Genomic DNA, 17,748 nt, shown 5'->3' with positions numbered 1-17,748 from the left:
GTGGGTGGGTGGGTGGATGGATGGGTGGATGGATGATGGGTGGGTGGGTGGGTGGGTGGGTGGATGGATGGGTGGATGGGTGGATGGATAGGCATAGACACATACAACTTCAAAACATTTATTTGCCATTCACTACTTTGCAACAATTCTCCCAGTTTAGTTGGGATAACAGGTGATTTCTGTTAAAGTCCAAGGGAATAAGTAAAGAGAAAACCGTATTTGGAGTGAGAATCCTTTAATAACTATATTCATTTCCAGAGAACAATAAATACAGAAATCCAAGCAATAAATGTAACAGTAATATTTTCCTTACATACATAAAGTATCTACTTTTACACAAGTTAACAGGCAAATACTTTCACCAGAAATCAGCAGTGGGAAAAGCTACACAACAGAAGAAAATTACAAATAAAATAAATTATTTCGCTACAGAGATTCACACTCCAGGTGCTGCATTACAGGTGAAACGGGAAGGCTGGAGAGCACAGCTCAGCTTCGGGCAGCAGCAGTCTGCGGTTGCTCAGATTGGAGCTGTTTACCAAGATATTCCCTAAAAAAATTAAATAACAAGATAAATTAGAATTTAAACAAGAATCTCTTTCAAAATCAAAGCATAATATACACTGTCATATAATATCAAAAATTAATATACTAGCCCTAGAAAACAAATCTTTTCCAAATTTCAAAAGTACCTATATTGTATAAATTTCAAACACTCTATTGAAGTCATTACACACACAAGTAGTTCCACATATGATTACAAGGCAACGTAATTACTTCTCAGGTGAAGTCTACTTTACTATTTAGGGGGAAAGACTTGTTTACTGCTATTACCAGTTATGCAATCTAAGAAGTTTGAAAATCAATAAGGCCCTGACCAGCTGGCTCAGTGGATAAAGCATTGGCCCAGCATGTGATGTCTCAGGTTCGATCCCAGGTCAGGGCCTACATGAGAAGCAACCATTTGCTTCTCTTCCCCTCCTGCTCCTCCTTTTCTCCCTCTTCCCTTCTCGCAGCTAGTGGCTCAATTGGTTTAAGCATCAGCCCTAGATGGGGGTTGTCAGGTGGATCCCAGTCAGGGTGCATGCAGTAGTCTATCTCCCCTCTTCTCACTTAAAAAAAAAAAAAAATCTACTTATGTATGCTTCCACTTAACCACTTAATAAAAAACACTCTCCTGATGTTAGAGAATACAAGTAATAAAATGAAATCTGGGGATGAGCACAAGAGCACATGAAAACAAACTACCAGAATTAACGGTGAGAATCGCAATACTTGGTAAGAGCTGATTGTTACGGAGCACTGACACTGCTCTGGCACAGCCAGCAACCTTCACAGAGAAGGCTGTACCGAATCAACGGAACAATCACAGAGCACAGACATACTATTCTCATTTTATAGATAGGGCATGATAGTCTCCTTCAGCAAATGAACTGAAAATGCACTCACAATATGTGTGTATTTCACTCTAAATTACATACAGATATTGCTGTTGAGGCCAGAAAACAATCTCTATCCTATTTTCTGTGAATGACTTGCCCAAACTTTTGTTTTTATAACTACCTAATAAAAACAAGAATGTCCAAAAGTTTCCCCCTATAATAAGAAAAAAGCCTGAATTTTAGCATAGAGACCTGGGTTTATATTTCAGCTCCACCACATCACTGGTTCCAGAAGTTGTGGGATGAAGACAGTCCATAATGTTAACATGAGGGCTAATGGAGGCACTGAGTGAGAAGCCACCTGGCCCAGGGACGAGCAGGAGGCACATGGGGTTCATGTCATCCCCTTCTCTTCTCAAGTGGTCTTTCAACCTGGAGGTCGGAGGACAACAACCTTTGGGTGCCAGCAGCATCTACCAGTAAATGTGAGCCTGCCTTTCTTCACAGAGCTACACAATAAGGGTAAAGAGATGATCTAAGTTGTTTAACTGCCCTTTGATATCACAGCTTTAGCCCAAAGTTATCAAAGATTTGAAGCAAGACTGGAAGAGGAAACAGTTCTGTGAATTAGAGAAGGTGTTAGGAACCTCCTGAAGGTGTACGAAGGTGACTATGACTTAAAATACTGTGAGACTAACTGAAACTTCATATGACACAGAAATGGTTTATGGCCTTTTTAAAATCCTCACAGGAAAGTTCTTATCACTGACATTACTTTGGGTGTCATGTTAAAACATATGATATATTCTTACATTAACTAAGAACCACCCTGACATAGTTTGATAATGGGAATCTTATTTTCAACCAAGAGTAAGCAAATAGTTTTAATTTATGCAAAGGCCAAAAGGAAACTATCCTATAATAAATATTACTAGACAAGAAAAAGACAGAAGTTTACAGTCACTATCAATGCCACTACTCTGGAGAAGTCTGAAGATAGGGAATATCTGTGACTACATAGGTTTGTTTGGTTGTGTTTTGTTGGGGGGAGGGGAGTGGAACACAGTATTTATTACAAAAGTTCCAGATCTTATGCAATTTTACTATGTATACCTAAGGAATTAAACTGAAATTAGGCATGTTTCATTTTAAGAGGCCCTTCAAATATTCTAGTTTTGAATGCTGGACTACTTAGTGTAAAGGACAGCAGAACATGCCACCCTCACTTATGCCACTTGGCATATTGATAATTTTAAGGTGTAGGCAACTGAAAAACAGCAAATGCAGGCACAGGCCTTCTCTGAATTCCTTACCTGCCTAAAGACAGATCCACAAAGGACTTAACTGTCGTAAGCCCCCCACAAGAGACGACAAGTTCACACCACACCCAGTGAAACCTTGTCACAAACTACCTCCCATCTATTCTTCTAAGGGCCCACCCATCTTTCCTAAAAATCATTTATTTTGCCCTCCTCCCCCTTTCCCTAAATTAAGATGTATTTTAAGGCTAAATTCTACATCAGCCTCTTTGAGTTACTAGTTTTATTCCTGAATATATCCCATGTATACAAAAGGTACACGTTAATAAACTGTTTTACTCTTGTTAAGCTGTCATTTTTTTAAAGGTGTCTCAGTTTAGGACTCAGAAAGGCAGAGGAAAATTTTTTTCTCCCATATAAGAGTGATCTTAGAAAACATTTAAAAAGTGTACTTGACACCATGCCACTCTTCAGTTATAATCAGCCGTGATTCTTTCAGTAAAGAACTCTGTTCTAAATGTAAGTTTCCAAGACAACTGGTGAGAGAACATGGCTAAACCTTCCAGAGTTCCACGCTGTGACTGCTATGTGACCAGCAAGGGTCTCTGGGATTTGGTCACACACAGAGGGTCGCATCTGCTCCATCCCTTAGAGACATGCAAGGGTGGCTCATCTTCCATACCAGATTTAACTAGTCTCTCAGGAACAACAGTGAACACCTGGAGGTGGGAAAGATGAATGATTTCTTCACAGAAGAGTCATAGGGGCAAAGTAAAAGGATACTAAAACAGCAAAGGTCAGCTGTTCTGATAGAGACTTGAAAAATATGCCCCACCACAGCTTCTTCCACACCTGTCTTCTGCTCCTTTGTTCTGCTGGTCAAATGTATTTATTATGGATAATATGCTCTAACACTCTCATTTTTTTCCCTATACACAAGGAGGCTCTAAGGTACTCACTTCTTCATGATCTTAGTGGCTGGCATATAGAAACCAGGGCCTCCTTTCCTCTGTCTGCTAACTAGGGGATTATGCAATTTATGATTAAGGCAAATGACGAGACACATATAAGATGTAAAATGTTTAACTGAAAACCTGCATATCAAGAGTCCCAGATGGAACTTTGTGAGCCTAACTTGAGGTACGGTAGGTCATAAAATGCCAAAAGTCTAACAGGAGAAGAACCCAGATGGGACTCATGGATATAAGAATCCAATCTCCTCCCCAGGTTTTCTTGAAAATAGTATATTTGCTATAGCACAGGGCTCGGGGACCTTTTTGGCTGAGAGAGCCATGAACGCCACATATTTTAAAATGTAATTCCAAGAGAGCCATACAATGACCGTGTACGTTACGCATTATCTAATAAAAATTTGGTGTTGTCCTGGAGAACAGCTGTGATTGGCTCCAGCTACTTGCAAACATGAACATGAGCGGTAGGAAATGGATTGTAATACATGAGAATGTTTTATATTTTTAACATTATTTTTTTTTATTAAGGATTTGTCTGCAAGCCAGATGCAGCCATCAAAAGAGCCACATCTGGCTTGCAAGCCATAGGTCCCCGACCCCTGCTATAGCATGCAAGGTTGTTAAAATATCAGAGTACTAAACCGAAGCTCAACTGAAAAAGATACTGTATTACAGCAAGAGGACCTAGACCAGTGTTTCAACTGCGGGTCCATGGGGCAGTGCCTGTCTGTGAAAGAGTTAACCTACCTGATCTTAATCTTCATACATCAGGGTGGTTAACTCTTTTCTAGCCTGGCACGAAATTTCTGGTGGACTGTCAATGGACCATGAACCAACGGTTGAAAAACACTGCTCTAAAGTATGCTGGCAGAGCTTTCACAGAAGTTAAGGTATACATTTAACTGGCACCTCTTTTTTTCTGTCACTGTGGTAGAGAGTCTGTAAGAGCTGAAAATTGGACATCCTTATCAGGGAGACTCATTCCCATGGTAGTACAGTTTTTAAAAATTACTGTCTCTAGAGAGCCATGAGTTAGCATCCCACCTCCTTCATGAAAAGCAAAGTAAGGCCCTGGATAATTGGCTGAGCAGTAGAGTGTCGGCCTGGCATGTGGAAGTCCCAGGTTCGATTACCAGTTAGAGCACACAGAAGAGGCAACTATCTGCTCCTCCCTCCCTCCCCCAAACATCTCTCTCTTCCCCTCCTGTAGCCATGGCCCGAGTGGTTCCAGTGAAGTTGGCCCCAAGCACTGAGGATGGCTCCATGGCCTTGGACTCAGACCTAAAATTGCTTGGTTGCTGAGCAATTGCTGGAGCTGCGGCCCAGGAGGGCAGAACATTGCCTGGTAGGGGCTTGCCAGGTGGATCCCAGTTGGGGTGCATGTGGGAGTCTGTCTTTCCGCCTCCCCATCTCTTACTTAATAAAAAAATAAATAAAGAAAAATAAAAAAGTAAGGCATTGTTCTATTATGTCTTAAGGCTGAAAATACACAGAGAATAATTATCCTAAAATCCTTAGTATATATTACATTCATTTGGAAAATCTGTCTTTAACAACTGCAGGATGCCACTTCATTTTCCAACACTATCTAAATTCAAAGATTAACAGATTAGCAGTATCCCTTCTCAAGAGGTGATCCATGGAATTAAAAAAAAAAAAAAAGCTAGTGATTCTAAAAATAGAGTCTATTTATGTGAGTTTTGGTCCTAAGGGGGAGAAATGTGCATTTTAAAAGCAAAATCCATCCATCTATTGAAAAGTCTATATAAGCAACTTAGGTAAAATTCACAATAACAAAGTTATTTCTTCTATAGGAATTCCAGTAATCAAATCTTCTTAAACTAGCTATAAGATCTAAATATCAAATTGTCAAATCCAGAGTTTATCTCTTGCTATGTTCAAGAACAGTCCCTTAACTGTCACTACCAGCTTTATAATTAGATCAGCAATGTCTCACACATTTTATCCTTTCTTAACATATGGTTATGATATGCCAAAGTGTTGAGCCATTCAAAGTGTCAAGGTTAGCAGCAAAAACTCCTTTTATTTACATTTCATATTTTAAGACAATTTTTTAGAGCAATTTTCGGTTCACAAAAAAAATGAGGATGATAGAGATTTCTTATACATATCCAGCTCCCACACATGTATAGCCTTCCCTATTATCAACATGCCCCACTACAGTGACACACTTGTTATCAAGGATGAACCTGCACTGATACATTATAATGAATCACATTAGGGTTCACTCTTGGTGTTCTCCAGTCCATGGACATGGACAAATGTATAACGACATATATCCATCATTATGATATTACTCAGAGTATTTTCTTTTGGGGGGAGGACAGAAACAGAGAGAAGGATAGATAGGGACAGACAGACAGGAAGGGAGAGAGATGAGAAGCATCAATCCTTCATTGTAGCTCGTTAGTTGTTCGTTGATTGCTTTCTCATATGTGCCTTGACCCAAGGGGCTACAGAAGACCGAGTGATCCCTTGCTCAAGCCAGCGACCCCCACGCTCAAGTCAGCAACCTGGGGGATTCGAACCTGGGTCCTCTGTGTCCAAATAATATTCCACTGTCTGTATGTACCAGTTTATCTATTCACCTACTCAAGAATATCTTGGTAGCTTCCAGGTTTGGCAAATATGAATAAAGCTGTTCTAATAGACAAACCTATACATTTTCTTTTACATATAATAACCTGTTTATATTTTCTCTAACATGATTTTAAAACAAAATAATTTATACTCGCAATTTTCTTCAAATCAGGAGCTCAATTTTCTGTTGTAAAGTTTCAACTTAATTTATTTCAGGGAACTAAATGGTTCCTATTTGTCATAATATAAAATGTCTATTCTTATAGCTTCAATTATTTTACAGTATATCCTTAATATTTTAAATCCAAGATACCTAAAATTTTTTTACTTCTACAGAGATAATAAATCAACAAGGTTAAAGTAAATCATGGCTACCAAATCCTGAGTAGATACTATTCTATCATGCTACCAAGAACTTCAATATTATTTAAAGAGCAGAGAGTCTCAAACAACTAACATGTTCTGCTATCATCCAACAAATATCTTCTGCATACTAGAAATCCTAAGGTATTAAAAAGAGAAAGAGGTATGAGAAACATTATTTCAAAGAGACTACAAATGATAAAAAGGTGTGGTTTTTTTAATGCATGATGATAAGTGAGAAGATAGATAATTCCAAATACAGGTACTTGGGGAAGGAGAAGCAGGTCTTTCATTGCCAGGTTATAAATCACTACTTGTAAAATTTAATTGAATATTTTAGGTTTTTGTCACAGTGACAATGAACTACTCAGAGACCAGATGACATGCTCCAAGGGGCCAACTGGAGGCAAAAGCTCCAGTCAGCAAACCAAAGGATTGAAGCCCTGTCCAGCCTTACTCAGATATTTATTAGCCAGCATTAATAACTAAAGGAAGCAGACAGCAGAAGTTTTCAGGGGGTGAAGTAAAATACAATGAACATGCTGACTTCTAATCTCTGTTCTGAGAGCCTTAACATTTCTTATTACTGAATCTTATCCTGCTGTTTTGCTGTTTCCAACAGGCACTATTTCCAGTACGGGTCTGAGAGGACCCTGGACTCTCGTTTGCTTAGGGCCTGCCCCCTAAGGCACCTCACTGTCTCTATCATCCTAACTTTGCATATTTGCATAGCATATTGCAATGATTTAAGGCTTTCAAATGATTTAAGTTATATAAATCATTTCTTTACTTCACCATTAAATGGACACAACAAGAAAAGTAATTAACCAAGACAGAAATCACCCACATGATTTTAAAAGCCAAGATACCAAAATAAAATGAGCAAATATTAATTTAGTCTGTAAAATTTAAAGATTATGATGACAGTTATATTTACTTTATGAAAATACTTATAACTCATATTCTGTCTACTTCTAAAAAAGACATGGAAAGATGTTTAACTTAAGTCTTAGGAAACAGGCAAAGTTTTTCTTAGAAGTCATTTTCCTAACACCTATGAAGTCACTTTCACTTTCACTGGCAACAGAATCGTCATTTTAAAACTAAAGTCAATTCAGGAATTGGAGGTGGAAAGGCATTTCTTTTTATCAACAAAAAGCTATGAGCAGTAGGCAGTGATTAAATGAAGCAAAATGAAGGGAAAGCTGGGTAATCAACCTGCTGGGGCCGATCCATTAGTTCCCACATGCAGGAAAGGACATCTGATTGCTGGGCAAGAGCCATACAGAGCCAGCTTTTCTGCACAGAAGTCAGGGTGTGGTAGGAATAAAGGAGGAGAAGAGATTTTCAAAAATTAAATAATTCAGCCAACTGCAGATGTGGTAGCTAAAATCAGAAATGGCAAGGACTTGGGGTGAAAAAAAAAATAACAGGGACAGTAAGCAATAGATACTGACAATGAAAACTGAGAAAAAAAATATGGGCTAGCTAGCTTCCCAGCAATGCCATCCGAACAACCTGACAAATATTTTGTAAAGGACTCTTGCTGTATATAGGGAGAGAGTACAAACAACTGTACACCCATTAGGCTCCCAAGTACGCCTTACTGAACAGTACGATAGAGCAATACCAAATTTGGTATTTGGGGTTACACAGATTCACATTCACATCTAATTGCCATAAATTGGAGAACTTGGACAATTACTTAACCACCCTTATGCACTGAACTCATATCTGTAAAAATGAAAATCTGGCAGAGATGTGTCAAGATTGGAAAAGATAATATAACGCCCCTTGTTAGTGCCTCAATAATGTGAATTTACATGGTCTTAAATAGAACTGTTCCACTCTGCCTCCATCTGCTATCTATGGCACATCCAACAATTGATAAAGAGCGCAAAATACTCCGTACATTTTTAAGAAATTGTATTGCTTCCTAACCAAAACCTATCCCCTCAAATTATAAGTTTAGAACAGAAGAAGTTAGATCTTTAGCTATGAGAAAACATTTATTCAGCATAAATTAGAGATTTACCCTCCCCAATTTACCAGTTCATTTCAATGAATATTTATTTGCTAAATGAGGCCAGACAACAGAGTTTTTATCTCATCGGAAGAGGTATTTGGCCAGGAAGTTGATGTACAGATTTCATAGTAGACAGTTCCTATCTAGTTACTGTTCACTAACTCAGTATCTCTCTCATTCTGCCTCTGGGGCCTTCCCTCCATCAATTACACAGCTCTTTACCTTGAAATTTCTCCCACTCTAACTCCCTGATGGCACCATTTAAACATCTATTTTAAAACAAAAGATGACAACAAAAAATTCAACCTCTACCTCAGGACCCCCAGTGAGCACTGTACTTTTTCCTCCCTCTACTAATGAAGCTTCTGGGAGATGACCACAATGACTTTCTTTACTTCATCATCCTCAGCCTGCTGCAATCTCTTTTGTGGTCACCAGGGGCCCTAGGCCAGGTCACCAGTGGCATTCTTGTTGCCACATCCCAAGGGACACTTTCAGTCCTCCTCTTCCTTGTCCTCTCAGTTCTGTTTTACACTGCTCACCACTTAGTCAATTCTTCTTGAAATAAATCCCCTTTCTTTCCGTTTCCCTAAGAGCACATGTTCCTGGTTTTCTCCCTAAATTTTCCAGCCACCAATCCTCACCCTCCTTATATAAAATCTACTCTTCTGTCAGCCCCTTTTTTTTCTTCATTTTTATTTTTTGTTACTGATGAGATAGAACTTCTTTGTTTCTTAACCCTTTGTATTTCTTATTTTGTGAATTGTTTATGTTTTTCTAAGTTTTTTTATTACAGTTTGCATTCAATATTGTTTTGTATTAGTTTCTGGTGTTTTGTCTCATTCTCTAGTAACACTGGCCCTTAACCTTTTTTTGGCTCAAAGACCTATTTGAGAATTTTATGAAAAGCATGGACTCTTCCCACAGAAGATATTCATACAATTCTGCATACAATTTCAGAGAATTAATCAAAACACCTCCTAGGTAAGGAAGTCCTGTTCTACAAATGCTTTTTCAGAGAAATTTCATCTATTTTCATTACTTCAGTCCTCTACTGATTTAGATCTATCGCTCTAGCTTACATCTTGCTTCTGAACTCCAAACCTGTATTTCTGACTAACTTTTTGATTTTTCCTTAGATATAATTCAGACATCAAATTCAATGTGTCAAAAATAAAATCACCTCTTCATTGCCATTCAAATTCTGTTCCTCCTTCATCAAGTAAAGAAGACAAGGGACCAAGGAACAGGCCCAGCAGGAATCAAAGGAACTTCCCATGCCCAGATTAGGAAGAGCATACCCAAACCGAGTGAGCCAAAAGGAGAAAGCTCAATGTAGGAAGAAACTGAAGTTCTGTCTGCTTGCTATGGAGCTACCATGACATCACCCCCTAGTGGGCATGCCCGGTGGATCCCGTTCGGTGCATGTGGCAGTCTGTCTGCCTCCTCGCTTCTCACTTCAGAAAAGTACAAAAAAAAAAAAAAAAGAAAAATAAGAATAAAAAAACTGTTAAGGTCCTCTTTGACTAGTAGAAATAATCACATTCCTCTTTTGTTCTGGTAGAATCATCTAACAGCTAATTTGTTTTTATAATTTATAATTTACATTATTTCCAATGAAACTTCTATTTAAATGTGTAGTTTCTACTGACAATCTATAAAAATACTGCAAAGATTTTTTTTTAATTTAACACCTATGGGTAAATTTTTACCATCCCTTTAACTTTATCAAACATACAAGTTACTATATTGGAAAACATTCTTACTTAAAATAACATACTTCTTGAGAGAAAAACAGCAAAACTGTTGTAGGTTGTCCAAGATAATAAACTGGATATATTTTATTTTAAACATGCATACTGTGCAAAATATATCTTAGAAAAGGAAGATGTATGTACATACACATTCATATACACACAATTTTCTTATGTAGGCAGAATAAAATTAAGCAAATGGAAAAGCAGAGTCTCAAAATTACACTATTTTACTAACATCACTACATACTATCCATGAACAAATAATTTATTACCTTACCAAATAAGACATCTTATTCATTTATATGTCTAATAACTGAGGAAAATAAGTGTCTGCAGTCATCTAAATACCTTATGACTAACTTTCTTAAAATTGCCTTAATGTTGGAGAACACTCGGCTCTTGGTGTACCAAATAAAACCTCTAGTGCTAACCTCTGATGAAAAGCATGGTTAGGAGATATTTTTCTAACAACTTTATAACATCTATCATAAAAACACTGTAGAAGAAACCAAAGATATAATGTTATGTCCAGAAAATCATAATTGAGATAGGATGCTGATACTGAGTCATAATTCTCTCAAGAGCACTACCTGAAGTGAAACTTACCATATAAGAACTTTCGTGCAAGAAGGACAGAAGTTATAGAAAGAGGATAAAATTCTTGTGGCTCAGGAGAGCTAAGCTCTGGAACACAAAGTGCCTGGCCATTCTCTCCTCCTCCTCCAATCTCCCAACACAAACCAGATAAGATTTTTACTTATTCTTTACCAAATATTATAGTATTTCTTCTTAAGATTCAGTTTCTTCTGCACTGATGAATGCACAATGCTGATCCAAAAGGCACTATACCAATAAAAAATAAAGTCCCAGAAGGTATTTTCAATCTTCATAGTAATTAGTTGACTCAGGCAAGAAAGAAATACCAATAGATACTATAAAAAAAAATTAGTGAAAGTTTTTTGGGAAACACAACAAGTATTTATAGTCTCAAAATACTTTCCCACAGATTATTTATTCGTTACAAAGAGGGGAAAAAGTTCATTACATAGGAAAATCCTAATAGATATCACTGTAAGTAGCTGATAAAAGTTACCACCACCAATAATAGGGTGGTAACTGACTCAACAGCTTATTGATGGAAACACCTAGAACACATCACTTCTGTGGTGTTCCTACCAAAAATGTATCACCTGAATCCAATTAGGAAAAAAATATCAGACGCAAAATTGAGACACATTCCATCCACAAAGCAACCAGCTGGTAGTGTTTAAAAATGTCAATGTTAAGAAAAACAAAGAAAGATCAAAGAGATACTTTATTTAAAGGAGACTAAAGATACATGATAAATGCAATGTGTGATCCTGGACTAGACAAAAACTATTTGCTATAACAAAGAACTTTAAATATGAGCAACTGCTTTATAGCATTGCAGCACTGTATCACAGTGTAAGAACACTCTCCTGTTCTTAGAAGATATGTACTCAAGTCTTTAGAGTTGAAAGGACTGCAAGGTCTGCCAATTGGTCTCAACAGTCAGAAAGAGAGAGAGAGAGAGGTTAAGAGAAAGAAAACTAATGTCAACAACTGGTGAATCTAGGTGAAAGGTATGCTATTCATTGCACTGTTCTTGCACTTCTTCAGTAGTTGAAATTCTTTCCAATTAAAAATTTTTTTTGTCACCCTGGCTGGTTGGCTCAGTGGTAGAGCATCAGCCCGGTGTGTGGAAGTCCCAGGTTCGATTCCAGGTCAGGTAACACAGGAGAAGCAACCATGTGCTTCTCCATTCCTTCCCTTCCCCCTTCTCTCTCTCTCTCTCTGTCTCTCTCTCTCTCTCTCTTTCTCTCTCTTTTCCCCTAATCTCCTGCAGTATGGCTCAAATGGCCAAGCAAGTTGGCCCCAGGCACTGAGGATGGCTCCATGGCCTCACCTCAGGCACTAAAATAGCTTGGTTGCTGAGCAATGGTTTGTGGTGCATGCAGGAGCCTCTCTCTGTCTCTCTGCCTCCCTGCCTCTCACTTAATAAAAGAAATTAAAATTAAATGTTTTTATTTTTAAATTCCTTCTAAGAAAACTTTCTTCTTTTTACACCTCCCTTTTTGATTTCGAGCAGGAAGATAAAAGCTACAGCCAAAGATAGGGGAGCAGGAAAGCTGAAAGATCCTGGTCCTTTTATGAACAAAGCTGCTATATTAGCTCTAACTGCCAATGCATACAGTTTATATTACATGAGAAACCCCTTCCTTTTTTTTTTTTATTTTATTTTATTGTATTTATTTTTAATGGGGTGACATCAGTAAATCAAGATACATATATTCAAAGATAACATGTCCAGGTTATCTTATCGTTCAATTATGTTGCATACCCATCACCCAAAAAATCCTAAAAAGTTGGTATTCACATTACTGTGATTATGTCAAATCTTTCTGAAATACTAAGACAGTGTACATGAATTGCAAAGGTGGCCATTTGGTATTAGTTCAGTCACTTCCAGACTCCCAGTTATAATTCTGGTGACACTGCCGTACTTTCCACATACAGCAGGCTCACAGATGGTCAGTGCCTAGAAGTCCTTCCTATTCTCCAAGCTCATCTTCACTAGCTCCTTCTTGATCCTTTAGACTTGGCCTGAGTGTCACCTCCTTAGGAAATCTTCCCTTTTGAAGACCCAGGGTAGATGAGGCACAATTCCCAAGCTCCAGTGACACCTATTCATACTTCTGTCATAGCCCTCATGACACCACACTGAACCTGTGTGCTATGCCTGTATTTTCTATTTCACATCTCTATTTTAGCACATATGAAATATTTGTCCATGCCTAAATTAGAGACAAGGGGTGCTCATTACAAAGATAAAAGTAAACAATCATCAACTGGAAAAGTACTAGATGTTAACACATACTAAAATGTTTCTCATAAGATACTTCTGGGCTGTTTAAGGAAGCTAGGAAAAATTATCATCCAAGAGACTATCTCCATTTCAAGTATCTACAAATACCTAACCCTTAAGGAAAATGAGGCAAGATGCTTCTGAAGGTACGAGAATACTGGGAAATATTCTAGAGCTCTGACAGTGCGTAGGTGTAAGAACTATGATCTTGCCTGACCAGGTGGTGGCGAAATGGATAGAGCATCAGACTGGGATGCCGAGGACCCAGGTTCAAGACCCCGAGGTCTCCAACTTGAGCACAGGCTCATCTAGTTAGAGCAAAAGCTCACTGGCTTGGGCCCAAGGTCACTGGCTTGAGCAAGGGGTTAGTCTGCTGAAGGCCTGCAGTCAAGGCATATGTAGGAAAGCTATCAATGAACAGCTAAGGTGCTGCAACACACAACAAAAAACTAATGATTGATGCTTCTCATCTCTCCGTTCCTATCTGTCTGTCCCTCTCTCTGACTCTGTCTCTGAAAAAAAAAAATAGAACTATGATATTTTAAGAAAACTTGGACCTCCTATTAACACTTCAGTACATTTTTATGAAATTCATTTTTTAAAAAATAAGGGCTCGGAGATGACGTCACAGTGATGGCGCGGTAGGAAGCTATACTGAAAATCTCCCCATAAACTCAACAAGTTCTTCAACCAGAAACAGAAAAACCTATCCTTGGAGTCTTCAGATGCTTCACAACACACCCGAAGGTAGGATCGAGCGAAAGATTGGCTAAATATATGGTCAAACCCCGGGGGAAATAAGGAGTAAGAAATGCTCCGCCTTCCTCTCTAATCCAAACAGGATGGCTTTCACTGAGAACTGAGAATATAGAAACTAAGGCGGGCATAGGGAGTGAATAGATCCAGACCGCAGTACAAACAGCCAAACCAGGCTGTGGCACGGAGATCCAAGCCGTGGAAAAACCTGGGCAATTCAAGCTAACACGCGCGCCAAACCCAGACAAAGAAAGACAAGTGGGACAGCCATTTTCCGCATCTCCTGGCTGGCGCGCGCGGGGTTAGTGGGCAAGAGATTCCTACGAACACTTCAGGAGTGGGCGCAGCCCGTGCTAACCCACAGAGAAGCAGAGTCAGAGGCCTCTGTGAGGGCAAAAAGCAGCATCTCCTAGGAGCCCCAGCGCCCTGAGGGGACCGGGCACAGGGAGGGAGCTGGAGCCAACTCCAAAGGCGAAACTTTTCTGTGTGGGAGGAGGGCTTTCTCGGAGCGAGAGGCGTCCGCCTGAGACTCAGAATCGGGTCAGCGCCCACGCACGGAGAGTGTGCAGGAGATTCCTCCGAACTCCTCAGGGGTGGGCGCCCGTGTTTTCCCTCAGAGGAGCAGAGTCAGAGGCCTGTGAGCGGGCCAGGAGCGGAAGCCCCAGCGCCTTGGGAAAGCCGCACGGGGACAGAGCGAAAGCCAATTCCAACCCAGTAACTTTTCTGTGTGGGAGGAGGGCTTTCTCAGAGTGAGAGGCGTCCCGCCTGACACTCAGAATCTGGTCAGCGCCCACGCACGGAGAGTGTGCAGGAGATTCCTCCGAACTCCTCAGGGGTGGGCGCCCGTGTTTTCCCTCAGAGGAGCAGAGTCAGAGGTCTGCGAGCGGGCCAGGAACGGAATCTCAGGCAGCCCTAGCCCCTTGGGAAAGCCGCACGGGGATAGAGCGAAAGCCAATTCCAAAGCTCGATCTTATCCGTGTGGGTAGGGATTTCACTCGAAGTGTGACCTGTCTGGTCTGACATCCTGGTGGGTGCGCACGGAGAGTGGGCAAGAGATTCCACCGAACGCCTCAGGAGTGGGCACTCGAGTTATCCCACAGAGGGGCAGAGCCAGAGGTCTTTGAGTGGGAGGAAGCCACGCCTGATTATGCTAGCAGCTCTGACTGACTGAGCCTTACTCAGAGCCCTGTGCTGAGTGGGAATAGAGTGGGGAGTTGCCCGCTCTTTGAGACTCTTACTATCCAGGCAGAGGCAGCAGCAACCCCATAGCTGGATTACCAGGCTTCTAATTGTGGAAGGAAAAGACTAGAAGAGAGGCTCCAGGAACACTCTCACAGTGAGAGATCCTCTCACTGTTGGAGCCTATAAACACTAATAAGCCTCGACTGCCAACGAGACTGAAGCCCAATACATGACATCACCATAGAGAATTATCAACTGCAAACCTCTTCCAGAGCGTGCCACAGGGGCAGAACCCGGGGTACAAAGTCACTGACCAGAAAGACAGAAAAGAAAAAGCAAGACGACAACCTCTCAAAATCAAGAATAATCTGCAGACTTTATAACCTATCCCATTTTATTATATTTGTTCGTCTGTGTCTCTTTTCTTTATACTTGATTTCTTTTTTTATTCCAATTTGGTCATTTAATTCTCTTTCAGTCTTACTCTCGCCTCTCTTTGAAGTACACTACCCATAAGTGTTATATCTCCCATTATCTTTTCTTTCCTTCTCCTTTCTCTCTATGAGGGTTGCAATCCAAAACCCCTAACTCTCTCTCTTTCTCTCTCCTCCTTTTTCTTTTTTCTTCTTTAAGTGGTTCCATCTTTTCTCTCTCTCTCTCTCTCTCTTTTCTCCCTCTATATTAGTCTCTTCCTCTCTCCTTTACGTCTTCTCTCATTCAAACCTCAATAACGAACAAATTATCTTATCTGGGACTCAAACTTAAGTTTGTGGCATTTTGGATGGTTTTTACTTCACCTTTTTAACACATTAGCAGTGCTCCCATCCCTGGCTCTCCATTTTATCTAGTTCTTGTTCCACTAAATACAATAGTAATTTTTTAATTTTCCACCCCTTTTTCCTGTTTCCCTTTTATTCCTCTCATAACTCTGAGTCAGCCAACACCTAAAAGCAAATCATTTTATTCTTGACCCAAATTTTTTCCTAATTTGCTTTTTGTGGGTCTATACTGCTCCCCCCCTTTTTTATATATAAATATTTTTTTCTTTTATTTATTTTTCTTTTTTGTCTTTTTCCTTTACCCCTATATTACTTCTCCCCAATTCAGGCCCTCCGCCACAGGTATTGTTTGTTCTATCTAGTACAATATAATTCACAGTTCATCACAAGATTTTCTCAAAAAAGAGGGGAGAGGAGAGGAGAGGAAAAAAGGAGGGGAAAGAATTATTCCTTTTTTTTTCCTCAAATTTTTATCTTATTTTATTTTTCTTTATTTAATGATTAATTTTTTAAAAAAAAACACGCAATTTTTTATTTTTATTTTTATTTTTTTATCCTTTTATTCTGTATAAAATCTCATTAATACTATCAAGAAAACCACCCTCAGATGCCATTAAAGAAGAGAAAATCGAATATCATGGATACAAAAGAAAGAGAGGTAACACAGAGAGATGAGGAAAAATCTATGGAGAAAAAATTTAAGATATTGGAAACCTTGGAGTTAAACGACAGAGAATTTAAAATAGAAATCCTAAAAATACTCAGAGATATACAAGAAAACACAGAAAGGCAATTTAGGGAGCTCAGAAAACAACTCGATGAACACAAAGAGTATATCTCCAAGGAAATTGAAACTATAAAAACAAATCAATCAGAGATGAAAAACTCAATTCATGAGCTGAAAAATGAGGTAACAAGCTTAGCTAATAGAACAGGCCAGATAGAAGAGAGGATTAGCGAAATAGAAGACAAGCAACTTGAGGCTCAACAAAGAGAAGAAGAAAGAGATTTAAAAATTAAAAAAAATGAGATAGCCCTACAGGAATTATCTGACTCCATCAAAAAGAATAACATAAGAATAATAGGTATATCAGAGGGAGAAGAGAGAGAAAATGGAATGGAGAACATACTCAAACAAATAATAGATGAGAACTTCCCAAGCCTGTGGAAAGAACTAAAACCTCAAAGCAAACAGAACTCCAAGTTTTCTTAACCCCAACAAACCTACTTCAAGGCACATCATAATAAAATTGGCACAAACCAACTGCAAAGAAAAAATTCTCAAGGCAGCCAGGGAAAAGAAGAATACAACTTATAAAGGAAGGCCCATTAGATTATCATCAGATTTCTCAACAGAAACTCTACAAGCTAGAAGAGAGTGGACCCCAATATTTAAAGTCTTGAAAGAGAGGAACTTTCAGCCACGAATACTATACCCATCAAAGCTATCCTTCAAATATGAAGGAGAAATAAAAACATTCACAGATACAGAAAAGATGAGAGAATTTATCACCAGAAAACCCCCACTCCAGGAAATACTAAAGGGGGTTCTCCAATCAGATACAAAGAATAAAAAAACAACAACAACAAAGCCACAAGTAAAAGCTCCAAGAAGAACATAACAAAACCAACTTTAAACTGTGACAACAATAAGAAAGGGGGGAGAGGATGAAGATTAACAGTAGCAAAGGGCGATGGAGGGCAAAAGTACTCACAAAATAGTGCACTACAATGAACAGGGTAGGAACCCTTTTCAGTACTTAATGGTAACCATCATTGAAAAAA

The 17,748-nt window shown here is 39.2% G+C and overlaps 1 protein-coding gene across 2 annotated transcripts in view; it reads right to left on the bottom strand.

The window, feature by feature from the left end:
* Positions 1 to 218: 218 nt before the first annotated feature.
* ATP6V1H (ATPase H+ transporting V1 subunit H) overlaps positions 219 to 17,748 on the bottom strand; it is a 156,660-nt gene continuing 139,130 nt past the window's right edge. For both annotated transcript variants that reach the window (XM_066379060.1, XM_066379061.1), the window contains one exon: positions 219 to 550. In XM_066379060.1, the coding sequence (XP_066235157.1) occupies positions 490 to 550 (61 nt within the window). In that variant the 3' untranslated portion in view covers positions 219 to 489. The remainder of the gene's footprint in view (positions 551 to 17,748) is intronic.

This window comes from Saccopteryx leptura, chromosome 3 (genome assembly GCF_036850995.1).
Source record: "Saccopteryx leptura isolate mSacLep1 chromosome 3, mSacLep1_pri_phased_curated, whole genome shotgun sequence".
Lineage (NCBI taxonomy): Eukaryota > Metazoa > Chordata > Mammalia > Chiroptera > Emballonuridae > Saccopteryx > Saccopteryx leptura.
This window is presented reverse-complemented; position numbering and strand designations above follow the sequence as displayed.